We start from the raw sequence: 18,611 nt of genomic DNA on the forward strand, positions 1-18,611 counted from the left end.
TGCGAAACACATTACCTTGGAAAAGAGGAATGTGCTAGGTGATATGGTGAGGGAGATCAGGCTGGTAAAACCCTGGCTGGCCTACTTCGTAAACTCTGGGACAATGATTATACAGCCAAACTTTGCACGTATAAGAATGTGCCAGTTGTTGGTCAAGCACAGTGCAAGAGAAGATGCTTTCTTTAAACTCCTCCCTTCATAAAGGAACACAACTGTGCGCTCCACCCGACCTCCACGCCTATTTTTTACTTAATCCAGCCACTCTGGCTTGAAGATGGCCATCGTCACTTTTTGGACGAGCCTTTCATGGAGGAAGAGGTTATATAAGTTATCAGGGCTCTCCCAGGTGGCGCGGCTACTGGCCTGAATTGTTGGCAGTGTTTTTTAAGGCATTTGCAGCCCTCTTAGGCACCCCCCATCTTATTAATATGTTTAGCAAATTTGTGGAGAAAGGCGAACTACCCCCGTCACTTAGGGAGGTGCTCATTATTACCATTGTAAAGCCAGATAATGACCCACAGCGCTGCAAATCATATATGCCGCTATCCATGATTAATGTGGACAATAAAATCTTGACCAAACTGATTGCCTCACGGCTCCTCCCTTTGCTGCCTCTAATAATGCATCCAGATCAATAAGGATTCATACAGGGCAAAGCCACCACACATAACCTAAGTATGTTTTTGCCATTCTCCTAGTGAGTGATAGAGCCCACGCTTGCAGCAGATGCAATGTTTCTTGATGCTACCAAGGGATTCGATTCTCTTGAATGCCCATACCTCTTTGCGTTGCCTACTCCCTGGGATTTAGCCCTAAATTCATTCAATTAATTAGTCTTCTCTATGCTTGGCCACTGCCCAATTCTGCTCTGACTTTGCTCTCTGATGGGCGACTGAGCCCATTAAATACTTGGGCATATGGCTGAGCCGGGAAGTGGATGTGCTCTGGAGAACGACTACAGCTGTATGATGGAGTGGCTGGAGAGTCAGTTGGCCCACTGAAAGCGACTCCTACTTTCGATGGCGGGACAGATGGCCATTGCTAAAATGGTTATACTGTCCAAATTCCTTTATTTATTCATCTTCCTCTTCCACTCACAAGCTGCTTTAGGCGCAGACTTCGGTTGAGTCTGGTATTTCTGGCATGAGATGGAAGACAGGCCAGAATTGCTTGGGGGATTCTTACTCTCCCCTTTGAACAGGGCGGACTGGGTGCACCAGACTTAGATCTCTATTATAGCTGTCTGCAGGCATAATGTGCGTTTTACTGGCTATACTCTACACAGTTCATGGCGCACACTGCGCCTGAGCATGACCATGCAGCGCCTAAAGCACAAGTTACTACTTGTGTAACAATATATCTGTAAGAGACATTAGTTAGTGATAGATTCCTTACCTTGGAATATCCCCAGGCGTCAGCCTGGATCCGGAAAGTTTTACTTAACAGTACCCCTGCGCGTCAGTAGGTGGCATCCTGCGGCGAGATGACGTCACGGAGACTACTTAGGCGCCAACTATGCGCGCTGGCGTCAGTTCTGTACATGACTTTCCGCGCCAGGAACGCAGAGCCATGCAAGATACTGACCACTGGATCATTGAAAACTAGGGCCCTGAAAGGGATGACCTTATCCCTAGTAATAGGTTCGTAGAACAGGGAGGATGGGAGGGGCGGTAAGGAATCCATCACTAACTAATGTCTCTTACAGATATATCGTTACACAAGTAGTAACTTGTGCATCTGAAAAAGACATATTAGTGATAGATTCCTTACCTTAGAATAGATACCCCAGCAATACCAACCCCAGTGGTGGGTCTGCGAACAGTATTACACAAGAAAGTCACGGAGAATAGAAAGACCAAAGAAGCCGTCTCTCCGGACTTGACTGTCAAGGAAGAATGCTTGGTAAACATGTGCAGCGAGGCCCACGTAGCTGCCTGACAAATGTCCTGCAAGGGAACGCCGCGTCCCAAGTCAGTAAAGGCTGCCGTTGCCCTGGTGAAATAGGCACGCAGCCCCACAGGAGGCTGCGTCTTAGCCAACGAGAAACAGGCTTTGACGCAGAGAACAACCCACCGAGAGATGGTCTGTTTGCACGCGGCCCAACCTTTTTTGGCACCCACATAGCCAAGAAAGAGCTGGTCATCCACCCGGATGGAGCCTCTCCTCCTCTTTCGAGGGATGCGGAGGCAGAAAGAAGGTGGTCAAAGTGATGGTCTGCCCGATGTGCAAGGGCATAACAACCTTTGGCAAGAAGGAAGGACGGGTCCTTAGAACCACCTTGTCCGGATGAACAGAAAGGGATGGAGGTTCAGAAGAAAGGGCCTGGCGCTCACCTACTCTTCTGACAGAGGTGAAAGCTACCAGGAAAGCCGTCTTCAGAGTAAGATAATGCAAAGGACAGTTATGAAGAGGCTCAAAGGGAGAGCACATCAGATACGTCAAGACAAGCAGCAGAAAGGCGCAGATGGCAGAAAGATAACCCTTGATAGTGCCCAGAGCAGAGCCCTGCCGGGCCAAGGAAAGAAGGAACAGAAGAACGTCAGAAAGAGGGGCAGAAAGGGGATCCACAGGCTTATCTGTGCACCATGCCACAAAATTGTACCACCTGCAGGCGTACACCGTCTTTGTGAATGGACGCCTGGCTGCCAGAATGACATCACAGACTTCAGGAGAAAGATCAAAAGCTGTCAACTATCACCGCTCAATCTCCACGCATGGAGGTGAAGGCTGGACAGGTTCAGGTGGAGGACCGTCCCCTGCTGCTGCGACAGAAGATCCTCTCGAAGAGGTAGTCAGATCGGGGGATCGATCGCCATGTTGAGTAGCTCGGGATACCAGTATCTTTGTGCCCAATCCGGATCCACAAGAATGGCTTGGGCCCCGTCGCACCTGATCTTCTTCAGCACTATGGGCAGAAGTGGTATAGGCGGAAAGGCGTACAACAGACCGCAGCTCCACTCGCGATGAAAAGCGTAGCCGAGCGAGTGCCGCCTTGGAAATTCCAACGCGCAGAATTGATGACATTTAGCGTTCTCTTCGGTGGCGAATAGATCTAACCAAGGCTCTCCCCACTGCAGAACGAGACCTTGCACCACGTCCGTGTTCAGACGCCATTCGTGATCCATCAAGCACCGGCGGCTGAGTTTGTCCGCCCTGGCATCCAGAAAACCTGCCAGGTGTTGAACCACCAAGGTAATGCCCTGATCTTCCAGCCATGTCTAGAGGCACAGAGCCTCCTGACAAAGGGTGCAGAACCCCACCCCGCCCTGCTTGTTGCAATAACACATGGCAGTGGTGTTGTCTGTGAACACCTGCACTACACTTTCTCGAACAGAGGGAAGGAATGCCTTCAGTGCCAGTCAGATCGCCCACAGCTCCAAAGGATTGATGTGGAGCCGGGACTACGCCGAAGACCAGAGGCCTCTGATCTCCGCCTCTCCCAAGTGGCCTCCCCATCCCAGGAGGGACGCATCCGTCATCACTGTGTGCTCCAGTTGGAGAAGAGAGAAGGATCTGCAATTTACCCAAATCGCGATTCATGAGCCACCAATGCAACTGATCGTGATTGGACAGGTTGCCCTAATGCTGTGCCCACTGGAACTTCAGGTCCCACTGTAGAGCATGCATATGCCACCTGGCATGGTGCACTAGCAGGATGCAGGAGGCCTTGAGGCCCAGGAGCCGGAGGGTCATCCTGACTGAAACCCGGGATAGAGGCCAAAAGATCGGAATCATAGCCTGAATATCCCAGACTAGCTGCTCAGGAGGATAAACTCGAAACTGCGTCGAATCCAGAACCGCTCCAATGAAGGGGAGCTTCTGAGAGGGACTCAGGTGCGACTTCGGCACGTTGATGGAGAACTCCAACAAATGAAGGAGGTCTGCCATAGTCTGAAGGTGGGTGAGGACTGCCTGGGGCGAGCGCGCCTTTAAAAAACAGTTGTTGAGGTAGAGGAATATGGAATACGGACGCCCCTGACCTGCGCAGATGAGCCAGAGGGGCACTGGTAAGGAGAGCACGGCAAACTGAAAATGCACCTGGCCTACCGTGAACCGCGGGTAACACCAGTGGGCTGGCAGGACGGGGATGTGAAAATATGTGCCCTGCAAGTCCAACGCTACCATCCAGTCTCCAGGGCCGAGGGCAGCCAAGACCTGAGCCAGAGTCAGCATCTTGAACTTCTCCTTCCGGAGGAACCATTTCGTGTCCCTGAGGTCCAAGATGGGGCGCAAGCCCCCTTTGTCCTTCTCGGGGACTAGAAAGTAGTGGGAATAACAACCACGTTCTACTTCCGGCCCAGGAACGCGCTCGATGGCCCCCTTCGCCAAGAGGGCCATGACTTATTGTTGGAGAAGCACAAAGTGATCCCCCGACATGTGGTAGAACTGAGGTGGCATGGCCGGGGGGATAGACTCTAAGGGGAGGGAGTAGCCTCTCCGGACGAGCTACAACACCCACTTGTCGGAAGTGACAGAACGCCAATGGGGAAGGTGATGACGAATCCTGCGAACCACTGGCTTGGGGTGCGACCCGAAGCTCAGACTAGAAAGGCTTTGAGGTAGACGTCGCGGGGATGGAGGTGGACTGAACCTCACGCCGGAGCCACCTCGGCGGCCTCCACGCCCACGCGTTTGACCGAGGCTTTTGACTGAACAAACGGGCAGGGGCCCCTCTGCAATGACCACGAAAGTAATGAAACAGACGTGGAAAGTCGCGTGGCGGAAAGGCCCGAGGACTTGGCCGTAGCTCGAGAGTCCTTAAAACGCTCCAGTGCCATGTCAGCCTTATCACCAAACAGGAGAGTGCCGTCAAAGGGCATGTCCATGAGCGAGCTCTGGGCGTCCAGGAAGAACCCAGTGGACCTCAACCATGCGTGGCGCCGAAGCGCCACAGCCATGGAAATTGCCCTACCGAGAGAGTCCGTGGTGTCCAAGCCACAACGAATGGCGAATCTAGCCGCGTCTTTACCCTCAGCCACAGCCTAAGACAGCACAGTCTGGTCCTCCTCGGGGCGCTGAGGCAATACCTCAGCCACGGAATCCCACACCGCATGGGAATAGCGGCCCAGGAGGCATGCGGTGTTCACCGACCGCAGTCCTAAGCTGGCCGAAGAGAACAACCGCTTGCCAAACTGCTCCAATTTTTTAGAGTCCTTATCAAGCGGAGCCGTGGGAAAGGCACTCTGAGTCGTAGAAGCCTGAATGACCAGACTTTCTGGTGTAGGTCGAGTGGTCAGAAAGGCAGGGTCACCCGGCGTCGGGCGATGCCGCCTGGCGACGTTCTTGTCGACAGGGGCCCCTGTGGGGGGCCGGGGCCAAGTGCCCAACAAGACTTCGGTGAGGGCATCATTAAAAGGCATCAGCAGCTCCGATGAAGTGGACGCTGGCTGGAGCACCACAGTGAGGAGATTTGTATTTAGGGACACCGTGGGGAGATCAAGGTTAAGGACCTCAGCAGCCCAATGGAGCACCACCGTATACGAGGCACCTTCCTCCATAGTGGGAGTGGGAGAGGCACACCAAGGATCAGAGGAGACCTCAAGGCCACCGGCCTCCTCCAAGTCATCCACCCAGTCCTGCTCAGAATCACCCTGACGAGCAAGTGGGTCCTCAGACCCTTCCCAGTCATCCTCCACCGCCGGCGCCGTAGGCACAGGCCTCGGCGGCGGGGCGGGGCAGGAACCGGAGAAGGAATAAACGGCGCCGGGAACGGTGCCCGTTCCCAATTCGGATCCCAGGCGGGAAAAAATCCATCTGGGAACCGGGGCAGAGGCGGTGCCAGCGGTATCTACTGCGGCGCCGCTGGTGGAGCAGAGGGCGGCGCCGGAGCTGGCAGCATGGGACCTCTTGGCGCCAAGGCCAGAGCCAGGGGTGCAGGATCCTGCGGCGCCGGGGCCGGAGCCGCTGGGGGCTGGATCCGCCAGAGGAGTCGACGGACCAGCAGGATCCAGACATGGGACCACGGGGCCTGAAGGCGCACCGGCGGGAGCTCAAGGCTTAAACATTCGGTCCATGGCAGCAAGGAATTCTTGCATTTGTGCGGGAGTCGCCGACGGACCCAGGTAGGCCACGGGACTCCCAAGCTCCAAAGGAGCGCAGGGGCGGAGCCCCTTTCCCCCTCGTACGCATCCGAGGACCGACGGGTGGACGTCGGCGAGCGAAAACGCTTCTTCAACTTCTTTTTGTGCCGTCTCATACCCGAATCAGAGTGTGAAGACCTGGAACCCGAGGAATGGTGATGACGGCTCCGCGAGCGGTCACTGGAATGACCCCTGTGTCTCGAACGGTGCAGGGACAAGTGCCAAACTTCAAGTAACTTCCGCCGCCGCTCCCGCAATGCCTTCGGGCAAAAGCCCGACAGTCTAGACAGGACCGGGAGTCATGGTCGCGCTCCAGGCAGTAGAGACAGACACCATGAGGGTCCGCCACCAATATATTACGACGGCAGGTCGGGCAAGACTTAAAACCAGGCATCCCTACTAGCACCAGAGAGTACCAACACGAGACAAAAGTCTCAAAAGATGGTCAAAAAATGACTGAGGTACGTGCTCTAACCGGATCTGCGCTTACTGGCGCGGAAAAAGAAATAACTGACGCCAGCGTACATGGGTGGCGCCTAAGTAGTCTCCGTGACGTCACCTCGGCGCATACGCCAGCGACGGACGCGAAGCCGCAGGATGCCACCAACTGACGCCCAGGTGTACTACTAAGAAAAACTTTCCGGATCCAATCTGACGCCTGGGGATATTCTAAGGTAAGGAATCTATCACGAACGTGTCTCTTTCAGATTAACTACATAACGAAGATCACAAACCGGACCATGGGCCACATTAGATGCAATTAGCTGTACTGTTTGGGAATGGCATGAGCTGCACTGGCAGGCGCGACTAGAGGTACTGTTTGCCCCCTCTATCCTATTGGTCAATCACCTGATCCTGTCCTTTTCTCAAGATGCTGGTGCTTGCGATAGGTTATGGTGACTCCCGATTACCACAATGGGAGGGCTAATTTATCACTCCGTAGCAGGCCCTGGAAGAAAATGAAACCATTATCCTGGAAATATTCACTTACTATGAGCCACGAGCAGCTCTGCAAGCTAATTATGCTTTATTTCTTCCAGGAACTGAGTGGGGGATGGGGGTGTCTACAAATCAGTCGAAGAGCCAGGTCTTAAAGTCCTTCCTGAATTGCAGCAGCAATGGTGATTGCCTGAGGTGGAGAGGAAGAGAGTTCCAGGTCTTCGCAGCAAGATGGGAGAAAGATCTTCCTCCAGCCAAGGTCTTGTGGATGCGTGGGGTGGTGGCCAGAGCCAGTTGGGCGGAGCTGAGATGTCTGGTGGGGGTGTAGAAGGAGAGGCGGTGGTTGAGATATGCAGGTCCGGCGCTGTGGAGAGCTTTGTAGGCGTGCATGAAAAGCTTACAGGTGATTCTTTTGTTGACAGATAGCCAGTGAAGATCTCTCAGGTGGCCGGTAATGTGGCTGTGGAGTGGGACACTACAGGCGCTGAAGAGTTTTAGTGGGAACCCTTCCCCCCGCAAATTGATAGCACGTTTATACTCTGAAATGCAGCACACGGTTCCTGTGCGCACCCCTGCTGCACATCGGGATTGGGATGACCAATTGGGTATTTCCATATCAGAGGAGCAGTGGACCTTCTGTTGTGCCATGGGGAGAGAACTGTCACCCAACTACAGGCTGTGCTTGATACATTTATTTTTTTTATTTTTTTTAAAACCTTTATTTCAATTGCAGTATTACATTTGCGAGCCTACAACCACAGGGGCCGGCCGTCGCTAAAACAATAGAGAGCAGTTGGCAGTGCCGATTTACACAGCTTTCAGCTGACAGCCCGGAGGCCCAGCAGCAATTCAACGTGTCGTTTTGACAGGAGCATAATAGTGGTGTAGGAAGTAGTGAAGGTCTTACTATTTTAATCATTTATGAAAACCAGAAGAAACAACAATAACACACGAAACAAGAGGCAATGCGGCAAAATGCTTCTCATGGGGGAGAGTCATATCAAACAAACATGTAAAGATAAGGATGAAGCGAAAAGTGGGAGGGGGGCCTCCGGGCAATCTGGCATGCAATACGAAAATCTAAATGTTGGTAGGAACGTCAGGTCACGGGGACTGTGGCAGTGCCGGGGCCTCCGCGAACGGGGGGGCACAAATCTCCCCACGATACGAATTCCACTGGTTCCAGACCCTACCCCACTTCTTGGGTCTACCACGTGCGACATATACCGTTTTTTCCCTGAACATGCACCAGTCCATATTTTCTTCCCACGAAGAAGTCGTAGGTGCCCTCTGGGACCCCCATAGCTGTGCTATGTCTCTTTTAGCCACCATGTTGCCAAGTGTAGCCTATTGCGTTTGTGCCACAGTGTAGTCATTCGGCTCCCATATATTCAGCAAACAACGGCGGGCCTCAGGCAGCAGAGAAACTCCCGTGACCTCTTCCATAATCACATGCACACGGTTCCAGAACAGAGCCACAGCCGGGCATTCTCATATAATATGTAGGAAGGTACGCAGCGCACCGCAGCCACGCCTACACACTCCATCCACAGCGAGACCCATACGAACCAGACGGGGACCGGTTACATAGATACGGTGTAAGATCTTTAGTTGCACCAGCCGGAGACGAGCCGGGATCGCAACCTCTTTCGGGGAGGATATCGCCGCCTGCCAATCTTCATCGTCCAATTCCAGTCCATCACCGGCCACGCCTCACGGAGCTGCAGGAGCAGATCCGTTCGGTCGTTAATCAGTTTTTTATATATGAGAGATATGGTGCTATCGGGAATATAGCCATCAAGCACCCTATCCTCAAGGGGGGAGGATTCCGGAATGACCGTTCCGGTCGGGAAGACTGAATGTAGCGCATGTCGGATCTGTATATAGCGAAAATGCTCCCTATTGCTAAGAGCATAATCCGACTGCAGCTCCTCAAAGGACTTGATCCTATCCTTGACCCACAGATCCCCAATTGTACTGATACCGATAAGATCCCACTTCTCGAAGCCCTTCGTCGTCCACAGGCTACCCAGTCTCTCCGCCGCATAAAGTGGGGTCGCCCTGGTCAATTTGTCAGACCATCCCATGGCTGCGTTCGCACTTCTCCACACCCTCACGGCCTCTGCGGTGGGCCCTGACAGTACTTTGCAATTCGATTTAGAATATAGCGCCCTGTTATAATTCCCTCCCGGCAACTGCCATTTGTCCATTTCAAACGCAGGGTTCGGGGTTGGGCCGTACATGGCATGGTTAATTGCACTCAATTGAGATGCCCAATAGTAGCGCCTGATGTCCGGCAGTGCAATGCCCCCGTCGTACCAAGACAGTGTCAATTTTGCAAGAGCGATACGAGAACGCCCGCCCCAAACTAATTGCCTCTGCAGACCCTCTACCTCGCGGAAGTATCGTGCTGGTACGAGATCAAGTGTATTCTGAAGGGCATATAAAAACCGGGGCAGGGACATCATCTTAAAAAGGGCAGCCCGTCCGAGTGGGGACAACGGCAGGCTACTCCAGGCCGTTACATCAGATTTAAGCTGGAGCAGTGGAGGGAGCAGGTTGCGCTCATAACGTACCGCGGGGTCTAATGATATAAAGATCCCTAAATATTTGAATCCAATCTGCGTTATCTGTATCGGGCATTTGCGTGGTAGCGGGGGCACATCACCAGTGAGTGCATAGACGCAGGATTTAGCCCAATTAATCACCTGGCCGGAATTCTTGCCGAATGAGCTGAGGACATCAAACAGTACTCCCAGTGATTTCCGTCGGGAGGTAAGGTATAGCAGAATATCATCCGCGTATAACGATAGGCGGTCCTCAAAGTCCGGGGTCCATCTGATTCCCTTAAGTGACGGTTCCCATCGCAGCCAAGCAGCCAGGGGTTCCATGGCGAGCGCAAACAGCAAAGGAGATAACGGGCATCCCTGTCGTGTACCCCTCCCAAGCACAAAGGACTTCGAGACCCTACCATTCACCACAACCTGGGTAAGCGGCTCTGCATACAGGAGTTTAACCCAACCGATAAACCCAAGGCCGAACCCAAACTTCGCGAGGGCAGCCCACAAATATGGCCATTCTACGGTATCAAAGGCCATCGTGGCATCTAAGGACACCAAGATGGCCGGCTCACGTAAGGACCCCGCCCTCGCCAGGACGCCATGGAGACGACGCAAGTTGAGCGCTGTGTTGCGGTGCGGGATGAATCCTGACTGATCCGGGTGTATCAAGTCGCCAATCACCTTTATGAGGCGATTAGCCAACAGTTTCGCCAAGACTTTGGGTTCGGCATTTAAAAGTGATATCGGTCTATATGAGGCACATAAATCCCGGCACATAAATCTTTGTGAATCACAACGATGGATGCAAGTCGCTGGTCCTGTGGGAGTGACCCAGTCTCACGCGACTCCAGGAACATCTCGCGGAGATAAGGCGCCATTTTATCCGGACGTAACTTATACAGCTCGATGGGGATACCATTCAGGCCCAAGGCCTTCCCCGAGCGGATGGAGCGGATAGCGAGCGCCACTTCATCATTGGAGAATTCCGACTCCATGAGCTCCTTGTCCGAATCAGACAGACAGGGCAAGGCGATATCCCTAAGCAACAGATGCGAGTCGTCCTCCGGTCTGTCTGAGACTGGTGCATACACCTTCTGGAAATAACACGCAAAACTCTCCACTATGTCAACTGGGTCAACCACTCGCACTCCATCAGCACGTTCTACCACAGGCACAACACGACTCGCCCTCTCCTTCTTATCCAACCAGGCAATCAACTTTCCCGCTTTATCCCCCACATCATACAATCGTCCCCGCTGCTCCCGGCTCATAGCCTTGGCAGCATCTGTCACTAGGGCACGATAATCCGACTGTTTAAGTTGGAGCGCATGCCGTTTTTCTTGTGTCACACCAGACTCCAACTCTCTCTCCAAGCTACTGAGGTCAGTCTCCAATCTTTCTACCTCCTCATTCTTCCTTTTCTTAGCATCGGCAATCAGAGAGAGGGCTTGACCACGGATCACAGTCTTAAAAGCCTCCCACAAGGAAAGAGAAGAGGACACCGACCCCACATTCTCAGCAAAGTACTGGTCGATGGACTTGACCATACCCGCCCTGGTTTTGGGATTACGAAAGTGCCAGGGATTGATCGGGGCAACTCTACCCTCCGCCCCAAACTGAGCATCAATGGAGTGCCACACTGGGGAGTGATCGGATATACCCCGGGCCAGGTGTCTGACCTCCCTAATCGAGACTGCCTGCGCCGCCGGCACAAGTATGTAATCAAGTCGGGAGAGGCTCCAGTGCGCTCCAGAGTGAAAGGTGTACTGTGCCTGTCCAGGGTGCATCAACCTCCAGCAATCCACTAGACCCAGCGTCTCCAAGAAGTTACTCAACCGAGACTGCGATTTCGTAAGGTCTCTTGGGGGGCTACGATCCTCTGTGCCACAGACCACCGAGTTAAAGTCTCCACCCACAATTAAAATACCCTCTGGGAGTCCCAGTATCATTTCCCCCAAGTCTGCAAAGGTCGTAGCTTGTAAGCCAGGCGGGACATAGACAGAAAGTATGGAAATCGCCTTCCCCTCCCATCTGCCGGAAACAACAGCGTATCTACCTCTATCATCTAGAGTGGTCACATCAATTGCAAGGGGGAGGGAGCTTCTAACCAGGATCCCCGCCCCTCTCGACCCAGTGGTGAATCCGGAGTGGGCGACCAGACGATACCCTCGGCGGTTCATTGCACGACATGTGTTCCCAATCAAATGCGTTTCTTGTAACAAAACCACATCGGGGGAGAAACGTTTCAGGAATTGCGACACTATACCCCGTTTGATGCCATCTCCCAGGCCATTGACGTTCCAACTGATGACCCTCAGCCCCCTAACCCCCATCCCAACAGTAAGGATCGACTCCCCCTCCCAGCGAAGCAGACATCAAAATCAAATTAAATCGTGAAACATTGCCTCTAAGCCAAACAAAGCCTAACAAAGATCCCCAGCCCACCCCCAAGAAAACTCCTAGAACATATCCCCCCACCCTGCACCCCTGCGCTAGTCCAAAGAACCACCCCAACTTGCAGTGTGCCTGTTGCCCTTCCCAGAATCTAATCTACAAAAAGAGAGAAACCCCAGGAGGAGGAAGAGTTCCGTACCCCCTCGTCACCCCTGGGGTCAGCAAACAAACGTGTTCACATAAGAAGTCATCAAACCACTGCTGCAAAGTCCATTCACTTGGCGTGCCGTAGTCACCCCTCACTCCTGTTCCTGCAGGCCACCTTCTGCGCCCTCCGAGAGATCTCGACGCGCCGGTAAAGTGTCTAGCCAGTCACTGACGACCTCGGGCCGATCAAAGAAAAGCGTTCGCTCGTTGTGTTCAACTCGAAGCCGGGCAGGAAAGAGCATAGAGTACTTCACTCCCATTTCCCGCATCCTCCGCTTGACCCCCATAAATTCCATTCTCTGCTTCTGAACTGCTTGGGTAAAGTCCGGGTAAAAGCTGATGGTTGCATTCTCAAATTTCGTGGGACTTCCGGTTCGCGATGCCTGTAGAATAGCGTCCCTGTCCCTGAAGTTGAAAATTCTAGCTATTATGGGTCGCGGCGGAGCGCCTGGCTTATGAGCTCCACCCGGAACACGGTTACGGCGAAAAAGTTACTGAGGCCTTTGGGGGCCAGATGGTGCAAGATCAGGTCCTCCACGAGGAGATCTGTAGTCATCTCAGAGGACTTCTCCGGAACCCCAATAATGCGGACATTGTGGCGCCTTGCACGACTCTCGGAGTCTTCCAACCGGCGGGCGAACAAGTCGTTAGTGGAGCGTAGGTTTCGGACCTCAGTTTGAAGATCAGACACGTCGGTTGTAAGACTGGCGGTCTTGATGTCCAGAGACTTGACCTTTTCATTGGTTTTCGCCAGATCAGTCCTGATCAAGTTAATGTCGATCGCCACCGTGTCTAACTTCAAGGCCAGTGTCTCATACTGCTAGCCCACGGAAGTCTTAATCTCCGCAATGGCGCCCATGACGTCCCGGAAGGTCAGCGCCGCCGTCGACGCAGAACCATCTCTGGTCTCGTCCGGTGTGTTGCACGCACCACTGGGGAAACCTTTGGGACGGGTGTAGCGATCCATGTTGTTCGATTGAGAGGCACCCCCTCGGTGCGTGTTCTTGGTCGTCCGCTTATCGCCCTCAGGCTTGCCCGCCATAGTGCGCAACGTGCCCCTGAGGGCCCCTCTGAGACCTGGTATGAATGGCTCCTCTTCAGGTCAATCTCCGAAAAGTCTAAAGCATGGAGAGTGGCGGGCCAGCGCACAAGCCAAGCGCAGACCTCGGGAGACTGGAGTAAGATGGAAGCTGGGTTCAGCCCAGAGAGTCTGAAAACGAAACCGAAAGTACCACGGGGGCACAAGACAACCTCCAGTGGCCGTTGTTGTTCAATTATCACCCGGATACTTCGGGGACCAGAGTCCCAGGCTGCTCCCCGTTGTAGGCCGCCAACTTGCAAACGGAGTAAGTCCGGTTCCCGGCATCCAAATCAAATTCGGAAAAGAGCATTCAGATCAGCAGGGTTAAATCTTCAATAACCCGTCATCTGTGGCAGGATTAGTGGCAGGATATATGTGGGAGGCAGTGAGGGTCTCGGGAGCCCTGTGCTCACGCGACCATCTTGGATGCGCGCTAAGCAGCTCCTGCTTGATACATTTTAAATTTCTGCATAGGCTGTATCGGACGCTGGAATGGCTATTTAAATTGGGCGTAATAGAGGAGGTGCGCTGCATCCAATGCTTGGCCCCCTGCGCAAAGTTTTTGCATTTGTCCTGGGGTTGTCCTGGAATAAATCAATACTAGGAATCCGTCTTCGATGTGATTAATGAGATGTCAGGCCTACGTTACGCGCGCACCTTCCTTACTACACCCTTGGAAGTTAATTTCACTGCTACTATTGCTAGGTAAGCAACGGGTAGCGATGTGTTGGTGTCGCCACCCAATGTCCCGGCTGCAGGACTGGCTTAAAGATGCAGTGTATTGTCTAAGCCAGCTAGTGACATACTGGGAGCTGATGCTGGCTCGTTCGTGTCCCAAGGATATTTGGGGTCCTCTCCAGGCTTACTTGCAACAGCGTGAGCAGGCTGAAAATCATGCCCCTTCAATTTTGTGAGATGGTCGAGTGTCCCCCTCCACCCACCCCATGTAGGTGATAACAGTTCAGTGACTTATGCAAAGAGGCAGCATTCATGATGTTGACAGCTCTCAGATTATGTGTTTATTGATTTGCCTCGGATGAAACTCCTATGCCATTTCTATATTCTGGGGCGATCCCCGTACCCCTTTCCCTCCCTAACCTGTGCCCCGCCACCCTCACCCCTCCCCACCCCCATTTCTTTTTCGCTCTCAGTTCTGAAACATGTTGATATGTGGAACTGTTCATTATGAATATGATGTGATGGGTCTGGAATCTTGTTAACTGGTTCCCATATGTGGTAAAATGTCATAGTTATTTGCAGCATGGATCATATTGACTTGCTCCCGGCTTAATATTATTGTTACTTTCTACCGATTCATATTTTCAAAAGACAGAAGACCTTCCAGGCACCTCTGCTTGTTTAACTCCTACTTGCACACATCCCACATATACAGGAAACCAGATCAGGCTGTTGAGCCTTCCCTTAGATCACTCCTACAGCGTAGAATGGCCTGCCGCTACACATTAGAACCTCCTCCCGATGTCTTGAATTCTGCAAGAAGCTGAAAACCTGGCTTTTTGAATTGTCCCACTAGGCCCTAGGTTTGGCTGGACTCACACTTGCTCACCGCCAGGATACCCTCCCAGGTGATAATGCGCTCCACAAATCTGTATAGCATATTATAACAAGCCCACCAACAACCTCAAAGGTTAAGGATAGTCCTTTTAAACTTGATATGCTGACAAGTTAAACAAGTTTCATTATCATGATTTCAAGGAAGGCACAGATGAGAAACTCAATGCCTATTGGATTTTGTCCATTTTTTATAACATGCAGGACAAAATCGAAATTAACATATTTTCAATTCAGCAACCCTAAAGGAGTCATTCTCGTATCACCTGGATACCCAGTACTGCAAAAGCAGCTCTAATCTACCTTCAACTACTCTAACGCTCTGGTTAAATAATCTTCAGAAGTCAAATGTTTTACAGATGTAATTGTTTCTAAATGCTCTAAACCTTGACAAAGGAACTGATTTGGGAGCTGAAATGCAGATAAAATATTCTCATAGAAGCAGACAAAGCTGTTGAATAGAAAATTATGGATTACAGACCAGTTTTTCTAGACCCCAAGCTGTGAAATGAAATGGGAAACTATCTTCTCCTACAAGGTTTAAAATGGCCAAAGAGCATCACCATGAAGACAAATATTTAAAAATATTATTTTCTTTCAAAACTCAGCATGTCCACGCTTATTATCTATAATGTCCCTTTAAAGTGCTTCCGATTTCCATAACAGAAGATAACAGAGATTAAGTTTACTGGCCAGTAACACATATTGCGGATAAGTAATGAAGTCTAGATAACAATACAACGTCGCGAAATGCACTGTTCATAAGTTAGCCAAGGGTGTAATCCAGTTACTATAATGTGGAGATCCTCCTTCAAAAATTCACAAACGCAAATAATAATTGAAGAAGCTGTTTGCCGAAAAATATATTAATATAATGTCTCGTACTTGGCAAGTAACCAGATTCAAAATACTCAGTGACTGTTAGAACTCTTGTATGAGTCTTAGGCACTATTAATTATGCTGGCCTTATTCTTCTCCATCTTTTTTGACTCACAGTGTACTATTACATACATGAACAGATCGTATGCAAACCAGATTTGGTCTGTACAAAAAAACTGTACAGCAAATCACCTTAGAGTTACATGACCAAATGTGTTAACATGGTCACAAAACACAAACATATACAGTTGTGTTACTTAATCCCATTTATGAAATCTGACCAGTTTGAACGTTACCCTGTAAGTAGTTACGGTTGACTGTGAACTTTGACCTCTGCAGTGACAATCACAGAAACCATCTAGCTAAGACAGCACTAACTATTTGACTTCAAAGTGAAGTACTAGATTTAGTTCTGGTGAGGTACAAATATGGGCATTCAGTACTGGCAAGCTAGCAAAATCAAAACTACAGCGTAGAAAATACATAGGGATGCATTGTAAGAATATTGTACATATAGTGTGGCAAGGGTAATCAAATTAATCATTAACTTCTTTAATCAATTATTTGGTTCAAATAAATACAGAATTATTAATTCCCATTCTATAACTTTACCTGAAGAAGCTTGTAATAATACAACCAGCCCTGTTGGTCGATCTTCAGTCGAGTGACCACTCTGTCCACAAATAACACAATCATAGACGGCCTCAGAAACCTGTTGCTCTGATGTCACAATGTCCATTGCCACCTCACTGTCAGGTGATTCTAAATTGGAAAGACAATTAATTATATTTACTTCATTTAGCAAAATTAAAAAAGATGAAGATGGCCACAGACAATTTCAAAGACACATTTTTCAACACTGTATTTGGAATAATATTCCCCAGAATGCAAGGCAGTGATTGAGCAAAGGTTTCACTCATAGCCAGAAATGTAAACCAGGAAATCCAAAACAAAATGCTTTATGTAGCCAAACTACATGATCAACTGTTTCTTCATATTAACACACAAACAGCTTAATCACCTTTAGTGAAAATTAGAAACATTAGTACATGAACTGAAGTAATCCCAGAATAAATATGTATTAAAGACACAACACAATTGCATATCTGCATCTTGAAAGCATGAAATCATATATCTCTCACTAACAGAAAAAACGATTTGGTATAGTTGGCATTGTAGTCGATAGTATGTGTTTAATTCTACATACAGTAAACAAAAAAGGTAACACTTGAATATGTTCTTTCTTCTTGGATAGAGTTTAACCTCCCTTCTCTTCATTAATTTTATTCTCATTAATGTTTGCAAATGTATACAGTGTGAACAATATCCAAAAAGGTATCTCAGAACTTCACATAGAACGAGCTACTATTGTATATAAGCAGCTTAATAAACACCTGTGTTACAAATTAAAACAACAATTTAGATAGTTAAATCAGTTAAAGACAAGCGTTACACATATGAAAATAATCCTACAGAATACTATAGACTATGTCATGTAATATACGTGATGACAAAAAGGCAAAAAAAACATGTACTAAAAAGAAAAGACAATGAAGGCTCAATTCTTACTCCAAACATAGCCGAAAATATAATACAAAGCTTAAGAGAGGGTAGCAGTGTATTTGCAGTCCACTTGATGTCATGGAGGGAACGGCCCCTCATGACGGGCTCGAAATGGTACCCGATGGTAATGGGAAGGGAAAACATGAAGTTGACACTCACCACCACCATGCACAATTCAAAACCAGTAGTATAGTTCTGGTGACCCTTCTCTGAATTACAATGCAGGGTCAAATTCAAACTCCTTCAAGACACGTACTTCAAGAATCCTCTCCAGCTGACATAGACCAGCAGGGAATTCGGTGTAACGAGACATAGTAGACAAAATCGCAGTAACGTGTTATATTAGTGAGGTGCTCAAAGAGAAAGGATGTCATCCCTAACGCACAAGTTACTACTTGTGTAACGATATATCTGTAAGAGACATTAGTTAGTATTAGATTCCTTACCTTAGAATATCCCCAGGCGTCAGACTGGATCCCGAAAATTTTGCGTAGCAGTACCCTTGCGCGTCGGTAGGCATAGTCTGCGGCTCCGCGTCCGTCGTCGGCGCCGTGATGACATCGTCGGAGTACTTAGACGCCGCCTCCGCGTGCTGACGTCAGTTCTTAGACACAGCTTTTCCGCGCCAGAAACGCAGAGCTATGCCAAAAACCAACACTGGTGCCAGTGAAACTAGGGCCCTGAAGGGGACAACCCTAACCCTAGGTATCGGTTCGCAAAACGGGGAGGATGGGTGGGTCGGTAAGGAATCCAATACTAACTAATGTCTCTTACAGATATATCGTTACACAAGTAGTAACTTGTGCATCTGAAAGAGACACGTTAGTATTAGATTCCTTACCTTAGAATAGATACCCCAGCGATACCAACCCCGGTGGTGGGTCTGCGAACCAATACTCACACCAGAAAGTCCTGGAGGACGGAACGGCCAAAGAAGCCATCCCTCCGGACTTGGCTGTCCAGGCAGTAGTGTCTAGCAAACGTGTGCAGCGATGACCACGTAGCTGCCTGACAGATGTCTTGTAAGGGCACACCCCTGCCCAGGGCAGTGGTAGTAGCCGTGGCACGGGTGGAATGAGCCCGCGATCCAGCAGGGGGCTCCTTCCTAGCCAAGGAGTAGCATGCCTGGATACACAAGATGATCCACCGGGAGATGGTCCTTTTGTGTACCGCTTTCCCCTTCTTAGCGCCCACGTAACCAACAAAGAGTTGGTCATCCACCCGGAACTGGCGTGTGCGATCCAAATAGAATGAGAGCGCACGTTTTGGGTCCAGACGATGGAGCCGCTCTTCCTCTTTAGAGGGATGCGGTGGCGGAAAGAAGGTTGGCAAAGT

General features: G+C 50.3%; 1 protein-coding gene across 5 annotated transcripts in view; it reads right to left on the minus strand.

Annotated features, from left to right (window-relative positions):
- The window catches only part of UBR3 (ubiquitin protein ligase E3 component n-recognin 3), a 1,992,321-nt gene that overhangs the window by 741,848 nt on the left and 1,231,862 nt on the right, over positions 1-18,611 (minus strand). For all 5 annotated transcript variants that reach the window (XM_078681592.1, XM_078681591.1, XM_078681590.1 and 2 more), the window contains one exon: positions 16,326-16,475. In XM_078681592.1, the coding sequence (XP_078537718.1) occupies positions 16,326-16,475 (150 nt within the window). The remainder of the gene's footprint in view (positions 1-16,325; positions 16,476-18,611) is intronic.

Source organism: Lissotriton helveticus, chromosome 3_1 (genome assembly GCF_964261635.1).
Source record: "Lissotriton helveticus chromosome 3_1, aLisHel1.1, whole genome shotgun sequence".
Lineage (NCBI taxonomy): Eukaryota > Metazoa > Chordata > Amphibia > Caudata > Salamandridae > Lissotriton > Lissotriton helveticus.